The sequence below is a fragment of the Takifugu flavidus genome, chromosome 4, assembly GCF_003711565.1.
Source record: "Takifugu flavidus isolate HTHZ2018 chromosome 4, ASM371156v2, whole genome shotgun sequence".
NCBI lineage: Eukaryota > Metazoa > Chordata > Actinopteri > Tetraodontiformes > Tetraodontidae > Takifugu > Takifugu flavidus.
Genome location: NC_079523.1, coordinates 8,469,905 through 8,484,193, shown reverse-complemented (window position 1 = coordinate 8,484,193; position 14,289 = coordinate 8,469,905). Strand labels below are relative to the sequence as shown.

General features: G+C 43.5%; 4 protein-coding genes across 9 annotated transcripts; 1 reads left to right on the top strand and 3 right to left on the bottom strand.

Annotated features, from left to right (window-relative positions):
• The first annotated feature begins 828 nt into the window (after positions 1–828).
• ppcs (phosphopantothenoylcysteine synthetase) lies at positions 829–3,338 on the top strand. Of its 3 annotated transcripts, XM_057029698.1 has the most exons (5): positions 829–1,161; positions 1,243–1,300; positions 1,858–2,392; positions 2,469–2,572; positions 2,697–3,338. In XM_057029698.1, exons 3-5 carry the CDS (start codon positions 1,861–1,863, stop codon positions 3,021–3,023), a joined length of 963 nt encoding a protein of 320 aa, XP_056885678.1. In that variant the 5' UTR covers positions 829–1,161; positions 1,243–1,300; positions 1,858–1,860; the 3' UTR covers positions 3,024–3,338. The 3 variants fall into 3 exon arrangements, with proteins under 3 accessions (XP_056885678.1, XP_056885677.1, XP_056885676.1); XM_057029697.1 differs by lacking the exon at positions 1,243–1,300 and having other exon boundaries at positions 829–1,120; XM_057029696.1 differs by lacking the exon at positions 1,243–1,300 and having other exon boundaries at positions 833–1,161.
• Positions 3,276–6,449, bottom strand: utp3 (UTP3 small subunit processome component). Its single transcript, XM_057029680.1, has 16 exons — positions 6,292–6,449; positions 6,001–6,088; positions 5,843–5,899; positions 5,711–5,767; positions 5,530–5,623; positions 5,379–5,447; positions 5,177–5,298; positions 4,926–5,081; positions 4,784–4,855; positions 4,571–4,611; positions 4,385–4,481; positions 4,165–4,281; positions 3,958–4,094; positions 3,833–3,884; positions 3,567–3,674; positions 3,276–3,451 (listed from the first exon to the last, which is right to left on the bottom strand). Exons 1-16 carry the CDS (start codon positions 6,306–6,308, stop codon positions 3,362–3,364), a joined length of 1,374 nt encoding a protein of 457 aa, XP_056885660.1. The 5' UTR covers positions 6,309–6,449; the 3' UTR covers positions 3,276–3,361.
• Positions 6,450–6,772: 323 nt separating this feature from the next.
• On the bottom strand, positions 6,773–11,031 carry fam83e (family with sequence similarity 83 member E). 4 transcript variants are annotated; one of them, XM_057029669.1, is made up of 10 exons: positions 10,873–11,031; positions 10,065–10,791; positions 9,684–9,830; positions 8,784–8,908; positions 8,265–8,699; positions 8,095–8,154; positions 7,936–7,986; positions 7,625–7,850; positions 7,345–7,551; positions 6,773–7,272 (listed from the first exon to the last, which is right to left on the bottom strand). In XM_057029669.1, the coding sequence occupies exons 2-10, from the start codon at positions 10,515–10,517 to the stop codon at positions 7,078–7,080; spliced, it is 1,899 nt and encodes a 632-aa protein (XP_056885649.1). In that variant the 5' UTR covers positions 10,518–10,791; positions 10,873–11,031; the 3' UTR covers positions 6,773–7,077. The 4 variants fall into 4 exon arrangements, with proteins under 4 accessions (XP_056885649.1, XP_056885646.1, XP_056885648.1 ...); XM_057029666.1 differs by having other exon boundaries at positions 7,936–8,154; XM_057029668.1 differs by having other exon boundaries at positions 7,345–7,533; positions 7,936–8,154.
• Positions 11,032–11,274: 243 nt separating this feature from the next.
• LOC130524004 (epithelial membrane protein 3-like) lies at positions 11,275–13,719 on the bottom strand. The gene is made up of 5 exons (XM_057029700.1): positions 13,561–13,719; positions 12,654–12,764; positions 12,415–12,517; positions 12,112–12,252; positions 11,275–11,971 (listed from the first exon to the last, which is right to left on the bottom strand). The coding sequence occupies exons 2-5, from the start codon at positions 12,729–12,731 to the stop codon at positions 11,796–11,798; spliced, it is 498 nt and encodes a 165-aa protein (XP_056885680.1). The 5' UTR covers positions 12,732–12,764; positions 13,561–13,719; the 3' UTR covers positions 11,275–11,795.
• Positions 13,720–14,289: the final 570 nt, after the last annotated feature.

The following is a 14,289-nucleotide window of genomic DNA, read 5'->3' as shown; positions in this document are numbered from 1 at the left end:
TCAGTTTACCCTCCCTTGCTGACACGACTCAGGTCTTCTTTATTCTTTGAAGAGCCCAGACACACAGAAGCAGCCGGGGCCCCACTTGTCAGTGAGAGATCTGAATGTCACCATGACTTCAAACGCCGGTGTTTTATCTGACAACAGCTTTGGGGAGCGTACACAACCAGATGTAATCAAAAAAGAGCCTTCTAAGCTGCAAGCACGCCATAACGTCTAACAAAAAATCAACATGTAGCTGCACTCATCGTGGCATAATCCTCTGCTCTGGTCTCTGAAGGATGGCTTGGATGAAATGCTTTTGGGTGAGGAGGATAACTGGTGTGAAAACACAACATCATGAGACCAGGCCCATTATTCTTAAGTTGCGGTGTGAAACAGTCAGCTGCTGCCCGGGTGAGGACCTACTGACATAATATTTAACACCGAGGACTCTCTCCTTAAACACGAACAATCGGGCTTCACATCAGCGGCGGTGATTTTACTTGGCGCACAACTGACAGAAACATAAACGAGCCACCGCATCCACCAATATCTACGCATCACAGCTACATTCTGCTGAAGGACAGCTGGAGAAGCAGCGCTCACTTTGTTTTTATTCCAGGATGGCTGAGTCTCGCTTTAACAACCCCTATTTCTGGCCTCCACCTCCTGCTGTGCCTGGTCGGGTGAGTGACTCTGCTATTTCTGCTAATAGACTACCTAAGTTGTCAGTTGTATCATTTTCATGTATTCGTTACAGATTTCTGACCAAGGCTTTCAGAGCGTCATGAAAATGGCTTTGCTTCCAGTCACACTAAAACATGTCACCGCATTTGACTGAAGTGGTCCTTTATTGCCCACAAATCACACCAAACCTCACACAAGTCTAAAGTTCAAAGATTTGGCACTTGATCTTTAACATTATCTCTGATATATTCCAACCACGCAACAGCGTACCAGAAATACCAGGACTGTTATCAAACCCTGTACAGCCCGCTTTACTCTTTGTGATAGTACCGATCTTGACCACTAGTGTCGCTGGCGAGTCTAAGATGTAATATTGGACACCAGAGAAGGAGGCTTCCGGAAGTAGAGAAGTTGCTGGGGACAGTTGGGAAGCGTTGACAGTGTCCGCACGGTATGTTCAGAAACTGAGGTCAAACTCTGAAATAAAAGCAGGTATGTAGTAGATCATGCCCAGGTACACCGTTGTCTTTAAGCATGAGTCGCATTTTTAAGTTGTCACCGTGAATATTTCAGGATAATTAATCATACAACAGGTGAGTTCAGCACATTGCCTCATAAGCAGCGTTGAAAGGTACTGCCTTTACTAATTTAACAATATATAGTGCCACAATTGGTTTTAACGTTAAGATTTCTTTTTATTTATGCTTTTAATATTGGCGAATAAAAGCTGTTTCTCATCATAAAAAATATTCACTGACTCTTAATGAAGGAATTAAAGAGGAAATCCATATGTTGCATGATTGTATCATTCAAAAAAAGAAAATTGAGGAAAATGTACAATTTCCCCCTTTTCTCATTCTCTCAGCATTATTTTGTATAATTAACTGTTTTGATGTGTTTTTTAAAAGGATTGTGAAGGTGATGGGATTAGCGTTACTACTCAGGGCTTTGGTTTGCATTACTTTAATACTATAGTTTAACTGTATGCTCTTGTCCACCCTACCTAATATCCTCTGTTCTTTATGTTTTCAATGTCTTTATCACACAGTGCATAACATTACTATGACATTTGACAAAATGGTACTTATACCAAGCATGACACAGATTGGTAACGTTAATATCCGAGAGCTGAATTGATGTTATGTGATCTTTTGGTATTTGCTAAAGTTCCTCTCTCTTTTGTGTCAGGCAATGGCAGAACCTAGAACACCTTCCACTGATGGGACATTAGATGAATTCGCTGCACCCACCCATGTTGAGGAGGTCAGAGAGCAGATGGCTGCTTTTGCAGGGCACCACGCGTCAGCAGGCCGCAGGGTCGTTCTCATCACATCAGGAGGCACCAAGGTTCCTCTGGAGTCCCGAACCGTCCGTTTCCTCGACAACTTCAGCAGTGGCCGGCGAGGGGCCTCCTCAGCAGAGTATTTCATAGAGTCTGGCTATGCTGTAATCTTTCTACACAGACATCGCTCCCTATACCCCTACAACAGCATGTTCTCAAGCATGAACATGCTGGAGGCCCTCAAGTTCAGGAGCGCGGAAGACGCATCCAGCGATGCTGCAGAAGTGGTCGTTGACCAGCAGGTGTTTCCAAATATCACCAAAGTGCTAAAAAAATACCAGGAAGTGAAAGAAAACAGACTTCTTCTGCCTGTTGAATTCAACACCCTGTCCGATTATCTGCATCTCCTTAAAGCATCAGCTCAGGCCCTCAGCACTATAGGTAGAATTTATTCATTTAAAAACCACTCATCACAACATGCTGTTGAAACAAATTTTCCAATTTGTTTTGCATCAAGGGTCTATGGCTATGTTTTATCTGGCTGCTGCTGTGTCAGACTTCTATATCCCAGCATCAGAGATGCCTGAACACAAAATCCAGTCTTCCAATGGACCTCTTCAAGTAAGTGAACAAGCAAATACCAAAGATGTCCTAAATTAACGTATACGCTACACTATGTAACACTGCAGTTACATTAGCATATAGACATAAGCTGCCATAAAAATGTCGCTGTTCTCTCCTTCAGCTTAGCTTGAACATGGTGCCTAAAATTCTGTCCCCCCTGGTGAAAGACTGGGCACCTCAGGCATTTGTCATATCCTTTAAGCTGGAGACAGATCCACACATCCTGCTGGAAAAGGCCCGACGGGCTCTGGACACCTACAGGCACCAGGTAGTGGTCGCCAATGTGCTGGACTCTAGGCGGGGTTACGTGGTGGTGGTGACACCCGAGACCCAAACAGAGCTGATCCTCACGGACGAGGATGAAAAGAACGAGGTGGAGATCGAGGACAGAATAGTGAGCAACCTGACATCAGCCCACAAGAAGTTCATCAGTCAACAAAATTGTTAAAGGCCAATTACCTCCCTCTCTAAGCTCCACGTTGCTGCTCTTTCCATTTCCTAACTTGAACACATGCTCACCTGCTCTTTTAGGAAGTTACTTTATTATCTGGGCTGCTTAAACGGTGTGAATAATGCCTACCGGTACTTTGTAACATATCTTGCCCTATTTTGTCAGTTTATAATGTGTCTGCAAACATAACTATGTGGGTTGATACAGATGGTACAGGAAGTGATAAGTGTTTAAAATGTTCAACAGCAATAATGAGTGTCCTTTTTAATATGCTGAATAATTCTATGACATTAAATGTTCCAGATAAGTCCACTGGTGTGTTTCCACTCTCATTTTTACTTGAGTTTGGTGCTTTTCTTGACACCAGCGCGGATGCCAGATAACTCTCCGCTGTATTTCTTATCCTCCCGACGAACATCGCGCACCTGGCAGATATAAACAGAGGTTTCAATGTTGAATGGCATTTGAAGCATTAAAGACTGGTGAAAATAGGGGAAAAAGCAATCGCTTAAAAGAAAAAAGAAACCACATCACACGAACCTGTCCCTTTCTGCGGATTTTGGCCCGTCTGAACTTTTCTCTGTTCTTGACTCTGGGATTGCGGTCAATTTTCTTCCTCTTTGGCGTGAGTCCCTTGTTCTTGGCCATCTATGGAATTGACAGCCGTAGTTAAAAGATTTTTTAGAAAACTTAAAGCCAAGAAGCTTGAGGACATTAAATTGTCAGTCTGCAGGTAGTTTGTCACCTGGTGTTTTAATGCCATGCTGTAATTACAAAGATTTCATCATGTGAATGCAACTCTTTACCTCATAAGTGATCCCTCTCTTTGCAAGTGGATCAATTTCTTCCTCCTCAAACCTGAAAGAAATTGACAATTATTCAGATTTGCAGGTTGTCTGTCACCCGTCCTCCAGAGGGTAATCCCACTTACTCTTCATGCTCTTTGGTTTTGGCTTTCCTCTTTAATTTCACCTGCTCCTCGATCTCTCTGTAGAACCGCAGGGCTGCCTCCTCATCCAGGTCGGAGTTTGAGTCTGCTTCCGTGTCAGGTGCAGGCTCTCCAGATTTCTGTCAACAAAAATGTTCTATATGATGCATTCTTGATGTGAAAAATACACAGTGCATGAAAATAACAAACCTTTTCCTTTCGAACAGTCACTCGCGCCTTGCTCTCTTGATCTTCCTGCCCACCAGACAGAAGCTCCCGATACTGTGGCGCGAGCCGAGCATCAATCGCTCCAAGTTCATTGATGAGCTGTGGCAAATCAGCAAAACGATTACCAGTAAACTAAAACTCATACATGTGAAGATTCTATTTCTAGAGGAAAGTGTTAACTGTATGGGACAGCTGCACTTACATTTCTGTAGGTGAGAAGTCTTTCAATCACAGGATGGTTGTGAGCCGGGATCCGTTTTGCTTTTAACACCAAATAGAAGCTGATATTTGTGCAGTAACTGTTTAAAATAAAAGAACCATTCATTGTTAGAGAAAGAGCTCTTAAATTCAAATTCTGAGCTCTAAGAACAAAGTAAGTGCCAATTACTTGAGATAGAGGTGCTGTTTCATCTTGAGGTAGTCTGCCCCCTTTGGGCAAAAAAGTTGTCAGTTAATTTTAGAACATTAGGTACAAAAAAACCCCAACTAAATCATAAATTTACTTTAATTATAAGATTAGGTACTAAAAAAAATAAAAATCTAAATTCACATTATGATGGTTTGTATAGAATGATGTACGTGTTGTATATGCTCAAACTACCTTTCCAGGAGGAATCTTTCCATCTTTGACCATTTGTACAAGGTGCTGCAACTCATCCTTCAGTTCAGTGAGCTACACAGATCACACAGGTTTAACCATTTCTGCAACAAATGAATTCTAACATTAACTGAGGTCTTTTTACCTTTGCCTTGAAGTCTTGAATTAGTTCCAGCAGCTCTGGTGACTCTTCCTTCAAAAGCTTCATTTTTTCCTTCTGCGACATCTGTTTGAGGTCTTTCACAATCCTCTCCTCCTTTTCTACAGTTTTGCTTTCATCCTTCTCCTCAACTGCAAATTGCTTTATTTGGAAATCAACACAAAAGCCAAAATTCAAACGAGCTTATCATCACACTTGGAAATAACTACAGGTCTCCCAGAGAACATTTAACAAACCTGGAAAAAGTTTAAATCATAATCCTCCTCACTCAGATGAGCAGCCAAACGTTTTTGGATGGTTTTAGCCTCCTCCTCTTCTGCTTGCTCTTCAGCTTCTACCTCTTCCTGCAATTTCCCCTCTGCAACAACACTTAAATGACTGATCCAGGGCAAAGGCAATGCAATGATCACGAACAACTCAACAATTCAAAATCCTTACTGGTTTTCAGTGTGTCTGCATCGTAGTACATCTTCTTCTTTGTGCCCCATGCCATCTCATTAGGAAGATCTGAAGTACAACATACCCGAACTTAATCGACATGAACAACAAAAAAAAGACTAAACGTGAAAAGTTGAAATTGCAAGTTTACCTTCTTCTTTGTTCTCCTCTAGATCACTTTCCATATCTATATCTTCCTCCCCCTCCTCTTCTTCTTCAGAGTCATCTAGGGCCATCACCTCCTCCTGTCAAATTCAGCTGAGCTTGACTTTGTTCCATTTTGACACAATTCTCTTGTTGCAAACAAAAAGAAAATGTTTTATTGCCCTTACCTCATCGTCCAGCTCCTCCAAGTCACTATCACTTTGAACACCGCGAGAAAGAAGATTCTGTTCCAAGGAAAATAGCAAAAACAATGAGAAGGTTGAAACACCAAGAACCTCCCACAGGATCATAAATCATACCGCGATCTTCTCATCGTGGAACTCGTCGATTTGGTCCTTTGCATACTGTGATGATTTCTGCAGACCAGAGGTTTTTTTTATTATTCAACATTGACATCTGTCATCAAAACATGAACGGACACCAGCACCTTAAAGCGTAATGTCACAGACTATCATACCTTATCAGGGACAGGCATGCGCTTATATTCCTCAGGTTCATCTTCATCATATTCCTCTTTGTTTTTCGGCCTCTGTAACGACTTTGTCCTGAGTAACAAAAGCACACAACAACGGTCTGTTGCTACTGCAAATATACGTACCCTTAAAAAAATATGTTGGCCGCCAAGACAATTTATTAGGCATGAAATCACCAAGGTTTTCGGAACTAGAATACAAACTAGGCAGAGTAACAGTTATAAAGGTTTCATTTTAAAGATAACCGCATGATCGTATTAAAATACTAAACTCACCGTCTTGTTCGAACCATGATTTAGATTGACGAAACTTTTGTCCACACTTAAAAGGAAAAAACGATATTTTGCAGCGGAACACACATCTGCACAAGTAACCTCGTGCTTCCGTGTTTTCTTCTTCTTCTCTTTCAAGTGACTCGCCTGTATGAAACAATAGAAGCGCGTATATCGCCATCTAGTGACCCGGTTTGTATCGTTTTATTTTATTACATTAAAGGTTTTAGTGACTTCTAGGATTTGTTTCATAGATTGGTGTCTTACAAATTATATACAGTTGTCAAATATATGTATTGGTAGTATGTATTTTTCTAAAGGTGACTTTATTCAGGTTTAATGTGCTTCATATGTCATTTCAAATGTGCAAGTCAGAACTATTGCACTTTTTAAAAAACTCCTAAAATCTGTTTTGATAATCGTCTCTTTTTTTTAAACTTTATTCATATGGATTAAACAGCAGTATAACTGTAAGAGCACCATGAACAGAAACATTCAATTTATTTGAACATATCATGAGGTAAAACATAGTTATGAAGCACAGACAAAGTCCATGGAGAATCAAACAAACAGATGAGTTATCTTTATTGATCTGAGGCAACCTTGTCTTAATTTAACCCTCCACTGACTAGCCAGAGCTGCCATAAAAGCTCCAACTGGGGTTTATGGTTAGAGCTACAACCTGTTTAGCTTGGTTTGGTTCAGTAACTGAGGAATTTGCACAGTAATCTCTTCTACTGCTCATCCTCTGTGACTCAAAGACAAAAACATTAGTGTTGGCCTAATGTCTCATTTTTTCACTCCCATTTTAAGATCTTCAGGCCGCTCCAGCAGTGGCCGTCTCCAGTCCAGGCCATAAGTGGAGCTGCGAGGCCTCTCTCTGGGCACGAAGGTTTTGGGAGTTCTGTACAGGGATGGTTTTAAATCCTCATTCCTTTTCTTCATCAGGGCAATAGTCGACGTTAAGGCGTCTGGGTCGAAGCACTGTCAGAGACAGACACCAACATCAATAAAATACCCAACAAACACCACAAATGTGTGTCTCTCTCTACTCACACTGGCTTGAAACCTGGGCACTGGGATAGGACTTTTGTCAGGTTTGTGCACACTCAGGTCCATCATGGACTGACTCAGTTCGGAAACAGCCCCTCTAGATCCTCCGTGAAGCTGCCCGAGAGAACTTTCCTGGGGCTGAATCCTCTTCATCAGGTCGTTGAGAGAGCTGAAGCTCTCTGACTGCGGCAGCTTCAGGATTAAAGGTTTCTGTGATTAGAGGACAAAGTCTCAGTTTCTGCATCAGGGCTTAACTGCTTATTTTTCCACAGCACTGACTCACCCTAGAAGACCACGCACTCTCCATTATTTGGCGGTTTTCATACATGCTGAGCTCCTCCTCTAAAATGGTTTTGGAATGCTCTCTTCTAGTCGGGGAGAGCAGAGTCTTACTGTGATTTTGCTCAACGGGTCTCTCCTCAGATCTTTTGGTTAATCTGTCTTCTAAATGGATGTTCTTCTCTAAAGAGCGTCTCCTGGCAAGATTCTTCACCGTAAAGGCTTCTTCCCTACAGGAAACAAGAACATACCAATCTGGTTATTACAGTTTTTGATTCTCTGTTTCTTCCTTTATTACCTTTATTCCTTTATTACCTTTTATTTTTTTCTGGAGCTGTCATGTTGTTTAGCAAAGGTGGGGCATTGCTAAAGGACAAAAAATGATGAAAAATGATCCCAAACACAATTAATTGAAACATGAGGCAATTGCAAGCACAGAATTCTCTGTGTCTCATAAGCAGTGAGGAGACTAACTTGAAGGCCGCTGGTTTGTCTGGTACATAATTTGTCACCGGAGATGTGTTTCCCTTCACTCTGTCATGTAAAACAATGATTAAAAAACATTGGAAGGTTCTACAAATACTTGAAAATCAGGCAGAAAGAATCCCAACATGAGCATGATCAAACCCACATGACCCACTTACTGTTTTAATTTGATAAACTGGTTTCTGCTCTCTGCAGAATTCTCCAAAACTGGTGGGATTTTATCAAACAGAGTAGTTTTCTGCACTGGTGATTGTGTTAACGCCGTTTCCTCAGGGTGACCTAGAGGTGTGTCGGGGATACAGGCATCGATGTGGATCACCCCCATTGCTTCCCAGTCCAGGTGGGCATCAAACGGTGGGGACGGAGGGCTGCTAATCTCCAGCTCCAGAGGTAAATGTTTGTGAAATCTGAGATCTGTGATGTTCTTCATCTGTTGGCTGACCTCAGTGGGACTACCTGCCATCGTGCAGGTGTCCGGAACGGGGAGAGAAGCAGCAAAAAGGATCCTGAACTCTTGGTCGAATGAGTCGACAACTGGACCATTCAGAACAGTGATCATCTGCCGGTGCAGGTGGGCATCCGTCCATGTGAGGCTGAGAGGAGCAACAACCTGTTACACAGTCTGGGCGAGTAAAAGGACTATACTTCCATACTATACTGCTATATGAATAGTTTACCTGTAACTGCCGTGAACCACTGTCTTTAAATCCACCAGGAGGAAGTTGACTTTCATTTCTCCGGCCACCATCCTCCCCATCCTGGAGCAGAAGGTTTTCCCTCCAATGACACGGACCCGCATGTTCTGCCAAACCACAGATTCATTAGCAGTTATTGCTACAGGATAACTAAATTTAACGTTTGATCCCACTAACTTTTGGTCTAGTGTCAAAGAACCCTTTAAGTAATTGCTGGAAGCTGATTCTTGGTTGGACAGATCCTTCCCATAAACAGGCCAAGATCACCACCTTTCAGTTAAACTAACCTAATTCTGCTTGGTTGTTTTTCCTGCTAGCTGCTAATAAGCTATGTGTGCTGGTGGATAATGTGTGTCATTTGAACTTCCCCTCTGTAGTTTAACCTACATATGCAGACAGGTGCCTACAATACGCCACCAATAAGGTCATTTGTTACATCGTCTGACTAATGCGGTGCTAGCTGTGGGCCACAATTTATCCCTAATCATACAGTACCCTAATCATCCTGTCTTGTTGAAATGCAAGGAATGAGTGGCCTTGAAACTACAGAACCAGTACGACCCAGACCGTAGAGGTCGCTGTTCCGACTGCATCAGTCATTAATCACAGTATCTAAGTCGTATGAGAAAGGGAAGTGTTTCACCTCTTGAAGGGAGAGGATAAATGTTGTGCAACCGGTTTAGCTACAGACTATGTTGCTGAATGTATTCCACAAACATTCCGATGGAAGAACAAATGCACTTTATGGTGCTCTAACATAACTCTGACATGAGCTAAATAAATGCCCCACTTTACAGATTTACTATAACTTCTAGTTTTCTGTTTTTTGTTTCTTCCCGGATTTGAATGCTTGCACGGCCGTTTGAGCCAGACGTGACTCACCGGATGTCTGAGTTTCCTGAGCGTGAAAGTCTCTTGGATGGACCTCTCATTCAGGATGATGTAAATGGCGACGCCACGAGACGCAGCGCTGTGTAAATCCCCGATTACCGCACAATCTGTTAATCTGTCAGTCACGATGGCGATAACCTGCAGAGGAAAACCAACGTCTCTCACACCAAAGGAGCCTTTCAGTCTCGCCATGAAAAGGACAACGAAATGAAAATAACTGTATAATCTCCCTGTTATTGCACTGTTACTCTTGAGAGGACAAAGACTGCCAGTGGAGCTAAATCTAATGTGACGGGTCACTCACTTAACTTTGTATGTGTTGAAACCACAGCTGTCTTTTATAAAAATGTGTTCAAATGGATTCAAACCCACTTTGCTGGCCTGTTGCAGGTGTCGTCTGATGATTTCTCTAATGGGAGGGTCTCCCTCGGCGGGGGGGTTGGTGTGGACTGTAACATTTCCCTTCACTGGCCAGGGGTCTTTCTCAGGCCAGCCCAGCTCCAGGTCCGGCGTTGGAATGTCAGAGTTCGGGGGAAAATAGGTGGAACTGAAGTCCTCCAGAGGTGTGCTGCTCTGCGTCGCCTCCAGTGGAGGTTTGAAGCGGTAGTCCTGAGCCCAGCTGCTGATCTGACACACCTCTTCGGGAGACAAGAAGCAGCCTGGGAGCTCCGTACCGATGGAGCTGTAGAAGGCCTCAGGCCCCGAGCTCAGGAGCCTCTCCACAGCCCGGCGCTCCTTCTCGCAGTAGATGAACTGTGGCGAGGACTCGCTGACCGGCAGAAAGACCACATCCTCATCCAGGCTCTCCTCTCGGGAGTTTGGCATGACTGCGGCTTTGAGCGTCTTTCTGTGGCAGGTCTCCCTCTACTGACTGTGTGTGTGTGGCAGCCAGGACTCCCCGAGCTTGCTCATCCCTTTAAATCCTTAATTCCTGTCATTCGTCCTGCTACATTTGCCTGTATTTCCATGCTGCCGCATCGAGCACACGAAACCTTGATGTGGCCAACAGTCCTGGAGCGTTTATCTCTCAGTGGAGATAAAGGACCGTTCGGGGTTCCGAAGTTCAGTCACTAACGCATTTTATGCTTCCGTCCTCCAGCTTGGGCGTACAATAAGGAAATAGATAATGAAAATAGGAACACAAGCAACGATCGGCTTCACACGTCACAGCGACACTCACCTCAGACGCAGCCCGTCTCTTCTGTCTCATTCAGCCTCTTCCAGAGGCTCTCTGGTGACCTCCCACACCTCTTCCTCTGTCATTTTCAACCCTCCACTCCCCTGTTCCTCCCAGATTCCAGGCATTCTGTGCAACTGACGGATACGCAGGCTCCTCCTGTACTTGTCCGTAACCCATCTGCTCTTTTGATGCCTTTAATCCGTCAGCCGTGACATCACTAAATCAAAGTTTATGCAATGTGCTCCCTTTAATTTTCAGGGAAGCTGATGTCCACAGTAGAAAACACCGCAAACAAGCCTTCATTGAAATGAACTGAGAAGTATTAGAACGGCCTTTTTTTCCCCAACCGGTTGAGCCTGACAGGTAGGATTCTGGACAAAGAAACACATGTAGTGACTGTAATTGTGTGGTGTGTGCGCTGCAATTACAGCAATCTTCTTTAATTTCCTTACAAGAAGATACATGTTGCTGAAAGCTTGTATCAATTAAAGATTATGATTTTCTCCAGGAAAGAGAAGAGGCATAAAGCAAAGAAAGCAAAAATATACTATGGACAGCATAAATAATGAGCGAGTGCACGACATAGGCGTCCCGCCCTGCTGCACCAGCAGAGTCACAGCTATGCAAAGCACTCTGCATGAATGCTACCGGTACAACGAGAACACTGTCAATATGAGACATTAAAGCAGTGAAGGTCTGGGATGTCAGAGCTTTTTTCACATGCTTGATCTGGGGGAGTGACAACTAGGAGACAAAACAATAAGGTCTCGCAGACAGAAATACCACAGTGGGGACATAATGTCCTACACGTTCTCCAATGAGTTCTCAGAGAATCTGACCGGTGCCTGGTCGGGAGGGTCTTGACCAAAGTCGAAAGGTGTTAGAGCTTTTTGACTATTGAGCCGAATGGTGCCAGATTCCTCTCACTGCCTCTTGCGAAGGTGCACGTACAAGAAGGCGCTGATGAGGAGGAGAGGGACACAGATCCACGCCAGGACGAAACAGTAACCAAAGTGGCCTTTCCTCAGATCTTTGGCATCATTTAAGATATCCTTCCAGCGGAAGGTGAAGATGAGGCAAGCGGCAAGGGCCGCGAGACCTGCAGGAGCAGAGTTAAACTATGTTAAACAGTTACATTTTTAACTCTGAACGCTCTGGTCCCGTCACACCTATTCATTACTCATGCAAGCGATTAAAGACTAAGCTGTTCTAAAGATGATACTATTGTGGTTTACATACCTGCAAATGCCTGACAGAGGCCTGTGAAGTAGAAGAGTTGACCTTTGGATAAGGCGAGCAGCTGAACAAGGAAGACCAGGAAGGAGATGGAGGAGAAGACCACGGATAGAACCATGAGAGCCTGAACAGACCGCAGCCAGTCTGGGGGCAGAGGGGCCGGAGAACGAGGGTAAGAACGCGCAGGACAATTAAGAGCTTCAATTATCTGGACATAGAATCCCCACATATATTATCATAGAATCCCCACATCCTGTCAAGTTTCCAGCCTTTTTTGATGGCTTCAACCACGTGTTTGTGAACTACCGTTCTCACTGGAGGCGGCGCACAACCAGGTGTCCGTGACGTTATCGTGGAAGCAGTTGTACCAAAGGTCTGTGATTTCCGAATGGGACCAGACCCACCAGGACTGCAGAACCAAAGAAAGAAAACAAACACTGTGATGAAAGCCTAATAGGAAGAAGGGTCCAGAGGAGGTCCTCCAGCACCAGAAGTAGGCACCTGGGTCAAAGTAGCAGAGATCTGTCAGGTGGGAACTGTCTCACCTTCTCCAGAGTAGCTATGAGGAGCATGGCCAGAGTGACCAGATGCAACACGGTTATGAAGACCAGCAGGAGGACCATGGCTGCTGGGAGATGAGCAATTCTCCTGGAATTCTGTGAACAGAAAGAAAAGTGACCTTTTGTCAGGACCTACAGGGTTCCGCATTAGAAGCCAAAGAGCTCTCTTTCCGGGAGCGAACATCGTTAACTCTGTTTGACATGGGCAGCATATTTGCAGTGACTCTCAGAGGAAACTGGGGCAACACTGATCCTGCAACATCTGCACCGACGATCGGACCCTATCTAAACAGAAACATGAGGTCCGTCATCGTTGTAAAAAATAATATTATCTGAGTAAACTGATGGTAAAACCCAGCCACACGTCGTTGTGTGATTGCACAACGGAACAAATGACTAATTTCTTTTACTTGGGGGAGGGGGGGGGCAGACTTTCCCTCTGCCAACATCAAGAAATAAAAAGGAAGTAAAATTATGACCATATGTTTCTTTTCCTGCAGATACGGAGCCAGAGACACAAAACGCTCAGCCTCAAAACACAAAGAAATTATGATTTTTTAGTCAGTTATTGTTGCTGCAGGCATGCTAAACATATATATTTCAATGAATTTCCTTGAACAAAAGTCAGTAGTTGGATATATTTTCATTTATTTTTAGTAAAGTTCAGGATTCAGGCTTTACTCTCCTTAAGTAACCTTCAGCTCCAGTGTAAACATGTGCTAGAATACACATTACTACATCTGGTTTAGGAACCACATGTGGGACCTGGCACAGATGAACAGAACGTCATGGAACGTGTGGCAATAGAAGGAATCCTTTGAAAGGTTATGTACGAAGCAACAGACATAAGCTCATAACAGCAGATCTAGAAAGATCTAAAGGAGGTTCTTACCCCTCAGTTTCAGCAGCTTCACACCTCAACAGTCGCCTCTTCTTCCTGCGGCTGCTGCTCTTCCACCTCTGCACGTTTTCCACCGTCCTTCAGTTGCAGCTGCAAATCTTCAAGGATACAAAAAAGGAATGTGGAGTCAGAACTAGGAGGAGTTCTCTACACCCATTTCCTCCAAATGGCCCCTTCCCTCCCCCTCAAAACCTGTGGTCACACACTCAGAATCAGAATAACATTCCTCTGGAACGAGCTTTTTCTCAAAGATCAGGGGGAAAAATAATAATTACAATTAGTCAGACCGAATCCCCTTTTGATTTTTCATAAAAAAAGCCATGAAAGAGACAGCAGACAACAGCATGAAAATCACATCTGTTAACATTTATTTACTACTACAGCTATTTATTCAGTTATTATGCATTTTACTACCCTAAAGAGTTCATCTTTTATATGCGTGTTATATATTTTAAAAACTTATTTCGATTCTTGGGAAAGGATGAGTCGTATAAAAAGAGGAACAGGAGGTTGTTCTGTTCTTTTTAGAGCGGATCTACTTTTTCCCCTACTTTTTTCTACTGTGTAGATGTTTTGGCTGAAAACGCCAGCTGCCACACCTCATTTTCATCTGCAGCCTACAAGATATCAAGAAGTTACAACCACTGTCAAAGTTCTGGATCGTTTCCGCGCAGTGATGATGTCATCTTATCCTTTTCCGTCTTTTAAATTTTCAGTAAA

Bases quoted from the DNA above. Each gene is read 5' to 3' on its own strand.
- ppcs (XM_057029697.1), top strand. From the start codon at position 1,861: ATGGCAGAACCTAGAACACCTTCCACTGATGGGACATTAGATGAATTC. The intron at 2,393-2,468 runs GTAGAATTTATT...TTTTGCATCAAG, and splicing joins TCAGGCCCTCAGCACTATAG to GGTCTATGGCTATGTTTTAT. The intron at 2,573-2,696 runs GTAAGTGAACAA...TCTCTCCTTCAG, and splicing joins CTTCCAATGGACCTCTTCAA to CTTAGCTTGAACATGGTGCC.
- utp3 (XM_057029680.1), bottom strand. The intron at 5,900-6,000 runs GTATGATAGTCT...TCTGGTCTGCAG, and splicing joins GCATGCCTGTCCCTGATAAG to AAATCATCACAGTATGCAAA. The intron at 3,675-3,832 runs GTAAAGAGTTGC...TCAATTCCATAG, and splicing joins AGAGAGGGATCACTTATGAG to ATGGCCAAGAACAAGGGACT.
- fam83e (XM_057029666.1), bottom strand. From the start codon at position 10,517: ATGCCAAACTCCCGAGAGGAGAGCCTGGATGAGGATGTGGTCTTTCTG. The intron at 9,831-10,064 runs GTGGGTTTGAAT...TTTCCTCTGCAG, and splicing joins ACCTGCAACAGGCCAGCAAA to GTTATCGCCATCGTGACTGA. The intron at 7,552-7,624 runs GTGAGTCAGTGC...CTCTAATCACAG, and splicing joins AGAGTGCGTGGTCTTCTAGG to AAACCTTTAATCCTGAAGCT.
- LOC130524004 (XM_057029700.1), bottom strand. From the start codon at position 12,731: ATGGTCCTCCTGCTGGTCTTCATAACCGTGTTGCATCTGGTCACTCTG. The intron at 12,518-12,653 runs GTGAGACAGTTC...TTGGTTCTGCAG, and splicing joins TCATAGCTACTCTGGAGAAG to TCCTGGTGGGTCTGGTCCCA. The intron at 11,972-12,111 runs GTATGTAAACCA...CTGCTCCTGCAG, and splicing joins CCTCTGTCAGGCATTTGCAG to GTCTCGCGGCCCTTGCCGCT.